Source organism: Musca domestica, unplaced genomic scaffold, assembly GCF_030504385.1.
Source record: "Musca domestica strain aabys unplaced genomic scaffold, Musca_domestica.polishedcontigs.V.1.1 5, whole genome shotgun sequence".
In the NCBI taxonomy this organism is placed as follows: Eukaryota; Metazoa; Arthropoda; class Insecta; order Diptera; family Muscidae; genus Musca; species Musca domestica.
The window spans coordinates 8163421-8178319 of NW_026712346.1; the positions used below are offsets into that span (position 1 = coordinate 8163421).

Sequence of the window (14899 nt, forward strand, 5' to 3'; positions counted from 1 at the left end):
TAGATGTAACAGGTAGCCGCATCGGCGAATTGCTACAACAAAGCAACTTTTGTGGTACCCTCAAATGTCAAAATTGGCAACTAAGGCGAAAAACATACATTCGCCGTGACATTTAAAGTCTGTGGCAAATTTGATTCAACCAATCAGAAACGAGTGTTTGTTTACATTTTGTGTTGTGTGTGGAAATTAAGCCAAGTAATAATTCGACTACCGGGACCATTGTACCAGCCCTAAGTTGATAGTTAGCCCTCGAAATGTTTATACAACCCCACAACTGTAATATCTTCTACGTCATCAACAAATACCACTAATATTCCAGCCAATGTTGGTAACCGGAGGTTACACCGACTCCAGCAGATGGCACAACAGAATCAAGTGTTGCCGATCAAATGGTTTTAAAGAAATAACATAGACAATATCATAAACAATATCGTCACCAGTAAAAGTCATCTTGGTAGCAGAGCTGATGCAAATTTTCAAACCATACAAAGAGTTTCCACAGAAAGCTGGAAGAGCTGGGGCTAGTAGAAGTTTGGATTAGACCAACTGAGTCATAGCTCTCGTGACTCACGGTATTTCTTATTGCAAATGGACAACTTTTTCATTTTCTTTTTTTACTGGTAATTCACTCTAAACTTTCTCTTAAATTTTGATATATCAGAAAAAAATACTTTTAGTGAAGAAGACGTAAACAAACTTTGTTGTTGTGTTGCATTTATTTAGGGCGAATTCGGCATTACAACAACTTGTTTTGACACTTAAAGGTGCCGTCAGCTGTGGTGATGCGACTACCTTGTATATCTACCTTGATATATAATATATACCTTTCTGCATCCATATTATTTATATTTTTTAATTTTTTCTAATTTTTCCAAAAGTTTGCGTTTATTTTTGTGAGTATCTGTCACAACTATTTTAAAATTTGATCATTTTGGTGCAGACTTCAACAGTTGCGTTTTTAGGAGGAAAACACAGCGTTGTATGCCAAAATATTTCGATTTAACATTAGATATAAAACAAATGCAAGTTTTAAGTTGATTTAATTTTGTATGGTAAGCCATCGTATTATTGGGAGGATCAGGCACATAAATCGATATAATGCCCTTAGTCATAGTATAAGGGTATAGTCTTAATTGTCTTAAAGTTTCAAACATAAAAAAGCTTGTCATTAGCCCTTTAGCAAATATTATATTTTTAAATTTGAGTTTGCAAAAGAAGAGAACAGATTGGTTTACTCATTACACAGTTGCAGAGGTAGAATAAATATTTTTTTGGTCCCTGGAATTTTAGAAACATGGTATAATTACTACATGTAGCAGCAAAACTCAGCTGATTTGACTCAGTACTAATACTACTGTCAAATTCGATTCTGGATATACAGTAGGTATACACTTCTTTGATACACAAGTTAACTGTAGGGCAATGTGAGCGGTTAAGGAACAGCGACAACACTTTAGGTAATATAGTCGTATATTCAATTATAGTCGTATATTTATGTATATATGCAGTTTGGTTTCAATTTCAAAGGAATGTTGCTTTTATCACCATTTTCTAGCAATTGCTTGAAGTGTTGAAAGATTGGATATACAGCTAACAACTATACATTCTGAGGAATGCTATGAAGCATAGCATATGTTAAGAAATATTCTTCTGCATTATAATTTAATAATCCAAATTCTAAAAATGAAAATTTTTGTAAATTGAAATAGTTTATTGAAAATGTATTGTTTTGTTTACATTACATTTTTGGACATAAAAATCTGACAGTTGTATTACCTACATAATAAAACTTGTATGTGGTTGTTGTTACGTTTGTTGTACAGCAACACTTGCTGTTACCTGTATTATTCTACCATGATTCATGTAATCGTACGTCTGCATAAGACTACTTTGGTAATTGTGCCACCAAGCAAAAGAATATACATATGTGTCCACAATTTAAAAAATTTCAATATTCTTTGTTCTTTCAGCCATGGTACAATGAAGAGAAGGTAGGCCAACTTTCAAAAAATTGCAAGTATAGAGGTCTACCTGTTTGGCTTGTAATGTCAGAATTAGTATCAAAACAAAAAAAATCAAACAACTTGTTGCATTTATTTTGAATAAATAATTGAAAACCGCGATAACTAAATGAAAGGTTAACACTTCTTTTCAAAATTATGTACTACATATCTCTAAAGGATTATTTCGCTACAAAAACTCTAGATTTTGTCGATGCATACGTTGAAATAAACATTTTGAAAACACTCGAATTTGAATGTTTTCTGAAAAATTTTTTTGTTATTGAAAAAAAAAAAAAACACATACATAAACAAATAAATATGACATATTAAGCCATGAAAATAAAAAAATTAAAATCATATAGTATCATAGCCCTACCTTCAAATTTTCTAAAATTTTTGAAAATTACATATCAACAACCTACGTTTGGTGTCGTATAAGAAAATTTATAAAATAAACTTATTTTTTTAAAATAAAAAACACATTTAAATTTTTTTTACATATCTACAATGCAGTAGAGCTGTTATACCATGGTAGAAGAATGTAGGTAGAGGCATCAACGCTTGGGAACATTGATATGTCAAAACTGTTAATTTTTTTTAAATACGTACATTTTATAACTTTTCTTATACGGCACCAATCGGATGTTGTTATGATATGCATTTTTCAACAATTTTTACAAATATCAACAATTTTTCATTCAACATTTTTAATATCAAAGTCAATTTGTCAGTTCATTGTCCAAGCAACTGCGTCAATGCGTCTACCTGTATTTTTCTATCATGTGCTATACATACAAAAAACGTATTCGCCACAAAATTCTTCTGTCAAGGCGAAAATAAATATTTTCGCCTCAAGCATTAATTTTGACATTTCATTTAGTAAAATAACAGCTGTTTTTAGATTAATTCGCTCGAAGGAAGATTTTATAATTGGGCCATGGTTGAAATGGTTAAACTTTAAAATGGCGTACACTCGACGTATTTCGGTAACATTGGTGTAAATATGTACATGTGTTTAACTTGTGTGGTGAATTACGTTGTCCGTGTGCGTTAAATTTAAGTAACACTGTTATCAAGGTAGATCTAACAGGTAACCGCATCGTCGAATTGCTACAACAAAGTAACTTTTGTGGTCCCCTCAAATGTCAAAATTGGCATCTAAGGCGAAAAACATAGATTCGCCATGACATTTAAAGGTTGCGGCAAATTTGTTTCAACCAATCAGAAACGAGGTGTTTGTTTACATTTTATTTTGTGTGCCTCTCGTCGTAGACGAACGTCGCAATAAAAGTTTTTATTGTAAAACAAATAAGAGTAAAATAAGTATTAATTGTAGTATTGCGATATTTTTTAAACCAAGAAACGTATAATGACTATATTTTACTGGTTTAAACCGCAAGTTTTCCGGAACTGCATATGGCAAGAGTCGAATTCTTGCACTACTTCCCGTGATGTGCTTTGGAAATCTTAGATGTTGAGGCTAACTTAATTCTTAAGCTGCACTCCATTCTAACCTCCTTCCTTCATTTTCTTTTAATTTTTTTACTGGTTTTACTCTAAACTTGCTCTTAAATTATTTGAAATATTATAAAAAGGTACTTTTAGGGAAGACAACATAAACAAATTTGTTGTTGCATTCATTTAGGGCGAATTCTTCATTACAACAATTTGTTTTGACATTTCATGGTGCCGTCAGCTGGGCTGATGCGATTACCTAGTACATCTACCTTGACTGTTATGAATAATGCAGATCCGTGTCGGTTGATTAAAATATTCTAACATATTGGTAACCCTTATAACCTGTTGCATAAGAATGAAATAGAGTGCTTTTAAACAATCAGTCCCATACTGCAAAAAACATTTTTAAAACGAAAAAATGAACAAATACAGCAAAAATTTGCTGACTTTTTTTAAAAACATTAAAAATCTTCCACTGACCCGTTCACACTTCACATATTTTCCTGACCGAAATGTAAAAAAAGTAGCATCACACGGAGTTCAGAAAATGAACATGTTCCAAGCTATAAACAGTGCCATGGATCATGCTTTGGAAGAGGACGGAAGTGCTTTACTTTTTGGTGAGGATGTTGGCTTTGGTGGTGTTTTTAGATGTTCAATAAATCTTCGTGATAAGTATGGGAAAGATAGAGTTTTTAATACTCCTTTGTGCGAACAAGGCATAGCTGGGTTTGCTATCGGTGTTGCGAATACAGGGGCAACAGCAATAGCGGAAATACAATTCGCTGACTATATATTTCCAGCATTTGACCAAATTGTAAACGAAGCAGCAAAATATCGTTATCGAAGTGGAGGCATATTCGATTGTGGATCTTTAACATTCCGTGTGCCTTGTGGAGCTGTTGGTCATGGCGCACTTTATCATAGTCAAAGCCCTGAAGCCTATTTTGCACACACTCCTGGTTTAAAGGTTGTGGTTCCTCGAGGGCCAATCAAAGCGAAAGGATTGTTATTGGCTTGCATTAAAGATAAAAACCCGTGTATTGTTTTTGAGCCTAAAACTTTGTATCGAGCTGCTGTTGAGCAAGTGCCCGTTGGAAGTTATGTTTCCGAAATTGGACAAGCAGATATTTTACGTAAAGGTAGTGATATTACACTCATTGGTTGGGGTACGCAAGTTCACGTGTTGTTGGAGGTAATTGCGTTTTATAATTTCCATTGAATAAAATATATAAAACTCTTTCTTATGCAGGTTGCCGATTTGGCTAAAAAAGAGTTGAATGTGGATTGCGAGGTTATTGATTTGGTAACCATTTTGCCATGGGATAGGGAGACAATCGCAAACGTAAGACAAAATTATGGTAAAACTTACAAAAATATTTTGCTAATGTAGAAATATAATTTTAGTCTGTAAAAAAAACTGGTCGTGTCGTTGTTTCTCACGAAGCTCCATTAACACAGGGCTTTGGTTCGGAAATTGCAGCCTATATCCAAGATAAGTGTTTCCTGCACTTAGAAGCTCCAGTTAAACGTGTAACAGGATGGGATACACCATTTCCTCATGTATTTGAACCATTCTACCTACCAAACAAATTACGATGCCTTAGTGCAATTAAGGAATTGATGAATTATTGAATCATGTTAAAAATTTAACAAATTTTATTTTGTTAAGGTAACCGATGCATTTATTTACAAATATACACTACGTTGGGAGCAAGTTGAGTTTAGGGGCTATGCTCGGATCATTTTGAAAATTTTACCGCAGGTAGGTATTTGTAACCTGATTACGGCAATGAAATGGGTATCATTTGAAAGCTTATGAAATTTAGGAAAATTTGCATTTTTGTATGAGTACTTTTTGAAAAACCTATAAAAACTCGAAAATGGACCCATTATAGGGTCTTAAAATCTATACACTATATTATAGCTAACACTATTGCCTTTCCAAAATGGTGTCATATGTGTTGATATCTTTTGTGGTTCCGTGGATATAAGAGATAGAATTCATTAAATTATATTTTTCTCCAGTCTAGATGCATTTGACTTTGACCTTTATAGCTTTTTTAAGCAACCGGCCTTCGGCCGAGGCTTAAGATTTTCTCCTCTGCGGTATGTCCAACACCGGCTACGCGATCCATAGTTTTTCTAAAAATTGTACATTTTGTAAGTAGCCGGCCTTCGGCCGGGGCTTAAGATTTTCTCCTCTAGGGTATGTCCAACACCGGCTACGCGATCCATAGTTTTTCTAAAAATTGTAATTTTTGTAAGTAGCCGGCCTTCGGCCGGGGCTTAAGATTTTCTCCTCTAGGGTATGTCCAACACCAGCTACGCGATCCATAGTTTTTCTAAAAATTGTAATTTTTGTAAGTAGCCGGCCTTCGGCCGGGGCTTAAGATTTTCTCCTCTGGGGTATGTCCAACACCGGCTACGCGATCAATAGTTTCCTAAAAACTGTAGTTTTCGAAAGTAGCCGGGCTTCGGCTGGGGCTTAAGATTTTCTCCTCTGGGGTATGTCCAACACCGGCTACGCGATCCATAGTTTTTCTAAAAATTGTTATTTTTGTAAGCAGCCGGCCTTCGGCCGGGGCTTAAGATTTTCTCCTCTGGGATATGTCCAACACCGACTACGCGATCCATAATATTCTAACAACACCAAATTAAAAACAAAGCAGATTAACAAGAACGTTAAACCCGACACAAAACTTGGGTTCACTCAAACTGCTTTCATAAGTAACGACTTTAAAAGTCAATATCTTCGGAACTACAAAAGATATCAACACATATGACACCATTTTGGAAAGGCAATAGTGTTAGCTATAATATTGTGTATAGATTTTAAGACCCTATAATGGGTCCATTTTCGAGTTTTTATGGGTTTTTCAAAAATTACTCATACAAAAATGCACATTTTCCTAAATTTCTCCGAAACAGGTTCCAGTTACCCCGTCATATGACCACTTGTTGGATAGCTTTCAAATGATACCCATATTATTGATATCGGTTACGTAGAACCGGATATAAACCGGATGTTGTATCCGAACTTTTGGGTCGAATAACCGGGTAACCGGGTATTTCCCCCACAAAAAAATTATATTGCCGTAATCAGGTTACAAATACCTACCTGCGGTAAAATTTTCAGGTCAATCCAAGCATAGCCCCTAAACTCAACTTATGCCCTACGTTGTTTATATATTTATATACGAATTATTTATTTTACTTTTAGTTTATAGTCTGATTTGAAGCAAGTTTAGTTTATGAGCTATGTTCGTACGATTTTAATTTTTTATAATTGGTAGACATAAGTGATTACGGCAAAGTAATATTTTATTCGACCCGAAAGTTCGGATGCAAAAAGTTCCGGTACAAAAATACAAATTTTCTTGTATCCGAACTTCCAAAAAATTAAGTTGCTGCAATCTGGTTAAAAAGATCTACACGTGGTAGAAATTTCAGGTCCATCCGAGCATAGCCCCTAAGCTCAACTTAAGCCCAATTCAGGCATACGTTGGCCCAACACGTCGGACAAAACGGACGTCTGACATTTGGTTCGCTGAGTACAGATTTCGCAGTAAATTTGAAATAGATACTAATATCCAAAAAAAACGACCCTTGAAAGCCATCATCTACACTAAATTTGTCTTATAAACCATTTAACCAACATCGAAACGCGTCTCATAGTAGCTTCTTTTATGTAAACTTCAGATAATTAAGCTCATCTCGAAAGGGAAACAAATAAATTCAATTTTATTTTGGCTTAAAAAAAAAGAAAAATAAATAAATAATCTTAATAAAAATGCCTGCCAAAAATGTACAGTTTCTACAATTCACGCGCCTTTACAATAACCGGTCATACGACATCTTGTGGGATAAGTATTTTCATAGATTCTCGCTTCAACCACCGAAGAGCGAACACGACAAACGAAAAATTAACTGCTGCGCGCTTCCGGATAGTTCTGGTAGCGTTTTTTAAATCTCTTCAAAAAATCTACAGGCAAAAGGAAAATTGCTTCGCTTTTCTACCCTCCACCATTCTATGGAGGGTATATTAACTTTGTCATTCCGTTTGTAACTCCTCGAAATATTCATAATAGACCCCACAAAGTATATATATTCTGGATCAGCGTAAAATTTTAAGACGATCTAGCGATGTCCGTCTGTCTCTCTGTCTGTTGTAATCATGCTATCTTTCGAACGAATTGAGATAGAAGGCTAAATTTTTGCATACATGCATAGTTTACCAGTAGGCAGGTAAAGTTCGTAAATGGTCGGTCTACGTTTTCGCATAGCCCCCATATAACGGTACCTCCCGATATTCGGTATTTCCACGATTTTAGGGACATTATTTACCGGAATTATTTAAAAGTTCGTATTTGTAGTTCGTAATGGGTACTACAGCCTATGACAACAATTTTTGTATTTTACGCAGGTCCAAGTCTTCGTATGGCCCCCAGATAACGGTACCTCCCGATATTCGGTATTTTGATGATTTCAGCAACATTATTCACCGAAATCGTTTAAATTTCGTACTGGAAGAGCCTAGTGTTTTACTTTTTGGTAAGGATGTTGGCTTTGGTGGTGTTTTTAGATGTTCAATAAATCTTCGTGATAAGTATGGGAAAGATCGAGGTTTTAATATTCCTTTGTGCGAACAAGGCATAGCTGGGTTTCGCTATCGGTGTTGCGACAGCAATAGCGGAAATACAATTCGCTGACTATACATTCCAAGCATTTGATCAAATTGTAAACGAAGCAGCAAAATATCGTTATCGAAGTGGAGGCATATTCGATTGTGGATCTTTAACATTCCCCGTCCTTGTGGAGCTGTTTGCCATGGCGCACTTTATCATAGTCAAAGCCCTGAAGCCTATTTTGCACACACTCCTTGTTTAAAGGTTGTGGTTCCTCGAGGGCCAATCAAAGCGAAAGGATTGTTATTGGCTTGCATTAAAGATATAAGCCCGTGTATTGTTTTTGAGCCTAAAACTTTGTATCGAGCTGCTGTTGAGCAAGTGGCAGTTGGAAGTTATGTTTCCGAAATTGGACAAGCAGATATTTTACGTAAAGGTAGTGATATTACACTCATTGGTTGGGGTACCCAAGTTCACGTGTTGTTGGAGGTAATTGCGTTTTATAATTTCCATTGAATAAAATATATAAAACCCTTTCCTATGCAGATTGCCGATTTGGCTAGTCTGTAAAAACAGGTCGTGTCATTGTTTCTCACGAAGCTCCGTTAACACAGGGCTTTGGTTCGAAAATTGTTGCCTATATCCAAGATAAGTGTTTCCTGTACTTAGAAGCTCCAGTTAAACCTGTAACAGGATGGGATACACCATTCCCTCATTTTCTTGTATTTTCCTTTATCCAAACTTTCAAAAAATTAATTTGGTTAAACAGATCTACACGTGGTAAAAATTTCAGGTCAATCCGAGCATAGCCCCTAAGCTCAACTTAAGCCGAATTCAGGCATACGTTGGCCCAACACGTCTGACAAAACGGACGTCTGACATTTGGTTCGCTGAGTACAGACAACGTTTTGGTGTTCAATTTCCCTATGCATTTCGCAGTAACTTCGAAATAGATACTATTATCCAAAAAAAGGAAACGAAATTTGAAAGCCATCTACACTAAATTTGTCTTATAAACCATTTAACCAACATCGAAACGCGTCTCATAGTAGTTCCCTTTTTGTAAACTTCAGATAATTAAGCTCATCTCGAAAGGGAAACAAATAAATTCAATTTTATTTTGGTTTACAAAAAAAAAGAAAAATAAATAAAAAATCTTAATAAAAATGCCGTCCAAAAATTTACAGTTTCTACAATTCACGCGCCATTTACAATAACCGGTTATACGGTCAATCTCACGGCGGCCGGTTCTATGTACCTGATTGACTCGGAGGCACATTTCTCCGACCAGGGGCCGCCAACCCAGCAAATACATGTTCGTGTTCGTCCATTTTTCTGATGTGGGAGCAACATTACCCGGAATGTTTGCTCCGTCTTCTCTTGGTTCGAGCCGGGATCGAGACCAACCCCGGACCATGGTTCTGCTCCGTTTGTCGTAATCGCATCCACCACAGAACGGTTTCGGTGAGGTGCAACGGATGCATGGAGTGGGTGCATTTCCGGAATTGTTCCGGCCTAAACCGGATACAGGAGTATAGCGATAGGGACTACATTGCTTCCTGCTGCGTCAATGTAGACCCCAGTGAGTCTTCATCTTCGGCGTCCTCATCGTCGTCGCAATATGAGACTCCCCCGTAATCTCCTCAACAGCAATCTACGCAGCAGTTGACGCCACACATTGCTGTTCAGGTTCCGGATAATGCATCATTTCTCCAATTTAATTGTGATGGTCTCAGAGGTAAGATCAACGAAATTGTAAGCTTTATGAGTCGGAAGAACATCAAGGTCGCAGCGATCCAGGAAACGAAGCTGAGTACCACCTGCAGGCTTCAAAGTTGTGATGGATACAACGTACTGAGGAAGGATCGCTCCAGAGGTGGAGGATTAGCGTTCCTACTGCACCGCTCTGTCCAGTACAGACCTATCTCGCCTGAGCTTGACTCTAGTGACCCGTACATGGAATGTATGGGGGTAGCGGTCAAGTGTGGAACCGCCGAGGTAGAGGTGCTCAACGTGTACATTCCGCCGTTAAATAGATGTGCCCCACGTTATATGCCTAAAATCAGTTCACTACTGGTAGGCAATAACCGTCTGGTGCTAGGGGATTTCAATGTCCATCATGAATTATGGCATTCCGTTCTAGGTAATGACCAGAGAGGCATGGCGCTGGCTGAGCAAATTGATAGCTCCACGTTTTGCACAGTGAATGAGGACGCACCCATCAGAATAAGGGGAGACTGCCACAGTTCTCCGGACATATCCATCGTGTCCCCAGGTCTGACGAATGACGTAACTTGGCAATCAGTCATTTCTCTAGGCTCAGACCACCTCCCCATTATTATCGCCATCAATAGACCACCCGACTTCATTGACTCTGAACGCCGCACTTTCCTTAACCACGGAAAAGCTAATTGGCAAGAATTCAGAGAGTATACCAATCGCCGCTTCAGAGAACTGCCCAACCAATCTGATGTTCAAGTAGCAGATAGGTGTTTCCGGGACATCATCAAAGCTGCAGCCGCTCGCTATATACCTGCTGGTCGAATACCTGAAATAAGACCAAATTTCCCAGCAGAGGCAGCGGGATTAGCAAACGAGCGAGATGAGCTTCGCCGTACTAATCCTAACAACCCCAGAGTCAGGGAACTTACTCTGGATGTAAACAGGTTAGTAGGTGAGCATAAGCGGAAAAAGTGGATAGAACATCTGAAGCATTGCAACATCGGTACCGGAACGAGTAAATTGTGGGCAAAGGTTAAGTCGCTTTCGAACCCTGGAAAAAAGGACGATCGGACATCTGTCTCATTTAACGGCGTAGAAGTGACAGATCCGAAGAGGTGCGCATGTTATTTTAACCGGCAGTTTGTAGAGCACCCCGAGAGTGACAGGGCGAAGAGAAGGATCCTACGCCGTGTACGATCCCTTCCAGCCGAGGAGGTACCACCACAATTTACGTTGGCAGATGTTGCACAGTTCATCAGGAGCGCAAAGTCATCCAAAGCGCTTGATCCTGACGGAATCTCAATGGCGATGTTGAAGCAACTGGATGAACCAGGAGTTGAGTATCTTACAAAGCTTCTCAATCTGTCGTTAGCCACCCTAGTAGTTCCCGATGCCCGATGCTGGAAAATGGGCAGGGTGGTCCCGCTACTGAAGCCAGGAAAGGATGCCAGCTAAAGTGATTCATACAGGCCGATATCGCTTTTGTCACCAGTAGCAAAGACGCTTGAGGCTTTACTCCTCCCCAGCATAAGAGAGTGTTTCCCAGTAGCCGATCATAAACACGGATTCCGAAAATTGCATAGCACAACAACAGCTTTACACGCCATTTCCACACATGTCAGCAGAGGTCTCAACCAGAACAGGCCGTGCGATAGAACAGTTATGGTGGCACTTGATTTATCAAAAGCCTTTGATACAGTCAATCATGCCACACTGTTCGAGGACATTGAGCGCACCACCCTCCGGCCAAGTTTGAAACGTTGGATAGTAAACTACATGTGTGGACGCCATTCGTACGTGGAATTCAGAAACAAGAAGTCGAGCATCCGTAGAGTTAAACACAGTTGTGTTTAACTGTTTAACCTCTACCTTTCTGAAATTCCACGCCCTCCAGACGGCATAGAGATTATAACGTACGCAGATGATTGTACGCTCGTGGCGTCCGGACCCATTATTGATGACATTTGCGATCGGTTAAACGCTTACCTTGTTGATCTTACTGCCTTTTTCACTGCGAGGAATATGAAGATATCCGCCACTAAGTCGACGGCCACACTTTTCACCACATGGACTGCGGAGATGTGGCTATCCTTGAATGTGCAGGTCGATGGTGTTATTATTCCGACCACCAACTACCCCAAGGTATTAGGGGTCACATTCGATAGCCTCTTTAAGTCGTCCGCGCATACCACAGCTATCTGCGACAAGATTAGAAGTAGGAACAAGGTCCCCAAGTCTCTAGCCGGCAGTACTTGGGGAGCTGATAAGGAAACCTTGTGGACCTCTTACAACGCGATAGGCCGGTCTGTGGTAAACTATGCGGCTCCAGTGTGGTCCGCCAACGTCAGTGCTACGCAGTGGAAAAATGTTCAGTCCTGCCAGAATGCCGCCCTTAAAACCGCAACAGGGTGCCTTCTCATGACACCTGTCGATCACCTACATGAGGAGGCGAAGGTCTTATCGGTGCGACAGCATAACAAAATGCTGTCAATGCAATACCTTCTTGGGTGTCATAGACAAAGCCATCCAAATCACCATCTTGTGGATAGGCAACCTCCGCCCAGGCACGTTAGGAAAGACCTTCATGATCTAGAGAGAGAGGTACAGAGGTATAAGAGAGAGCCTCTAGATCAACAGGCCTATCAAGCGGGAGTGAATAGTATTCACTCTAATGCGGTCTCAGAAGCCATTGAAGGATATAGAGTGAATACTGTGCTAGGAGACCATCCCCCTCCCGTCGCAGCTGAAGAACGAGAGCTGCCCAGACAAACCCGAGTAGTCTTGGCTCAATTACGATCCGGATGGTGCAGCCGCCTAAATTCCTACTGGGCCCGGATCAACGGCGACGTGCAGAACATCTGCCCAGCATGTTGCACAGGCCCACATGACACGCTGCACTTATTTCGCTGCCCAGCCAAGCCTACTCACCTAACTCCAGTCTCGTTATGGACACAACCCATACAGGTTGCATCCTTTTTGAGACTGGACTTAGAGGCAGAACCTGATTGAACTGAGTCAGAAAATGGAAACCGAACGAACACAGATGTATGAGCTGCTACAACAACAACGACATCTTGTGGGATAAGTATTTTCATAGATTCTCGCTTCAACCACCGAAGAGCGAACACGACAAACGAAAAATTAACTGTTGCGCGCTTCTGGATAGTTCTGGTAGCGTTTTTTAAATTTCTTGAGAAAATCTACAAGCAGAAGGAAAAGTGCTTCGCTTTTCTACCCTCCACCATATTATGGAGGATATATTAACTTTGTCATTCCGTTTGTAACTCCTCGAAATATTCATAATAGACTCCGCAAAGTTTATATATTCTGGATCAGCGTAAAATTTTAAGACGATCTAGCGATGTCCGTCTGTCTGTCTATTGTAATCACGTCTGTCATGTCTGTCTGTAATTGTAATATTGTAATCATCTTTCGAACGAATTGAGATAGAAGGCTAAATTTTTGCATACATGCATAGTTTACCAGTAGGCAGGTAAAGTTCGTAAATGGTCGGTCTACGTTTTCGCTTATCCCCCATATAACGGTACCTCCCGATATTCGGTATTGCCACGATTTTAGGGACATTATTTACCGGAATTATTTAAAAGTTCGTATTTGTAGTTCGTAATGGGTACTACAGCCTATGACAACAATTTTTGTATTTTACGCAGGTCCAAGTCTTCGTATAATCCCCAGATAACGGTACCTCCCGATATTCGGTATTTTGATGATTTCAGCAACATTATTCACCGGAATCGTTTAAATTTCGTACTGGAAGATCCTAGTGTTTTACTTTTTGGTAAGGATTTTGGCTTTGGTGGTGTTTTTAGATGTTCAATAAATCTTCGTGATAAGTATGGGAAAGATGGAGTTTTTAATATTCCTTTGTGCCAACAAGGCATAGCTGGGTTTCGCTTTCGGTGTTGCGACAGCAATAGCGGAAATACAATTCGCTGACTATATATTCCAAGCATTTACTATTGTAAACGAAGCAGCAAAATATCGTTATCGAAGTGGAGGCATATTCGATTGTGGATCTTTAACATTCCGTGTGCCTGTTTGTCATGGCGCACTTTATCATAGTCAAAGCCCTGAAGCCTATTTTGCACACACTCCTTGTTTAAAGGTTGTGGTTCCTCGAGGGCCAATCAAAGCGAAAGGATTGTTATTGGCTTGCAATAAAGATAAAAACCCGTGTATTGTTTTTGAGCCTAAAACTTTGTATCGAGCTGCTGTTGAGCAAGTGCCCGTTGGAAGTTATGTTTCCGAAATTGGACAAGCAGATATTTTACGTAAAGGTAGTGATATTACACTCATTGGTTGGGGTACGCAAGTTCACGTGTTGTTGGAGGTAATTGCTTTTCATAATTTCCATTGAATAAAATATATAAAACTCTTTCTTATGCAGGTTGCCGATTTGGCTAAAAAAGAGTTGAATGTGGATTGCGAGGTTATTGATTTGGTAACCATTTTGCCATGGGATAGGGAGACAATCGCAAACGTAAGACAAAATTATGGTAAAACTTACAAAAATATTTTGCTAATGTAGAAATATAATTTTAGTCTGTAAAAAAAACTGGTCGTGTCGTTGTTTCTCACGAAGCTCCATTAACACAGGGCTTTGGTTCGGAAATTGCAGCCTATATCCAAGATAAGTGTTTCCTGCACTTAGAAGCTCCAGTTAAACGTGTAACAGGATGGGATACACCATTTCCTCATGTATTTGAACCATTCTACCTACCAAACAAATTACGATGCCTTAGTGCAATTAAGTAATTGATGAATTATTGAATAATGTTAAAAATTTAACAAATTTTATTTTGTTAAGGTAACCGATGCATTTATTTACAAATATACACTACGTTGTTTATATATTTATATACGAATTATTTATTTTATTTTTAATTTATGGTCTGATTTGAAGCAAGTTTAGTTTATGAGCTATGTTCGGACGATTTTAATTTTTTATAATTGGTAGACATAAGTGATTACGGCAAAGTAATATTTTATTCGACCCGAAAGTTCGGATGCAAAATCGAGTTCTTAACCGACCTATGCAATAAGAAAAGCAGCAAGTTGAGTTTAGGG

The 14899-nt window shown here is 38.8% G+C and overlaps 2 protein-coding genes and 1 pseudogene across 2 annotated transcripts; all 3 read left to right on the forward strand.

Moving 5' to 3' along the window:
* The first annotated feature begins 3769 nt into the window (after positions 1 to 3769).
* LOC131800569 (2-oxoisovalerate dehydrogenase subunit beta, mitochondrial-like) lies at positions 3770 to 5603 on the forward strand. Its single transcript, XM_059128034.1, has 3 exons — positions 3770 to 4656; positions 4714 to 4806; positions 4869 to 5603. Exons 1-3 carry the CDS (start codon positions 3880 to 3882, stop codon positions 5094 to 5096), a joined length of 1098 nt encoding a protein of 365 aa, XP_058984017.1. The 5' UTR covers positions 3770 to 3879; the 3' UTR covers positions 5097 to 5603.
* A 443-nt stretch (positions 5604 to 6046) lies between these two features.
* LOC131804804 (2-oxoisovalerate dehydrogenase subunit beta, mitochondrial-like) lies at positions 6047 to 9451 on the forward strand (annotated as a pseudogene).
* Positions 9452 to 13413: 3962 nt separating this feature from the next.
* Positions 13414 to 14697, forward strand: LOC101899884 (2-oxoisovalerate dehydrogenase subunit beta, mitochondrial). Its single transcript, XM_059128035.1, is given in 4 exon segments — positions 13414 to 13717; positions 13719 to 14162; positions 14220 to 14312; positions 14375 to 14697. Coding segments are annotated over 4 exon segments (1044 nt in total). The 5' UTR covers positions 13414 to 13438; the 3' UTR covers positions 14603 to 14697.
* The last annotated feature ends 202 nt before the right edge of the window (positions 14698 to 14899 follow it).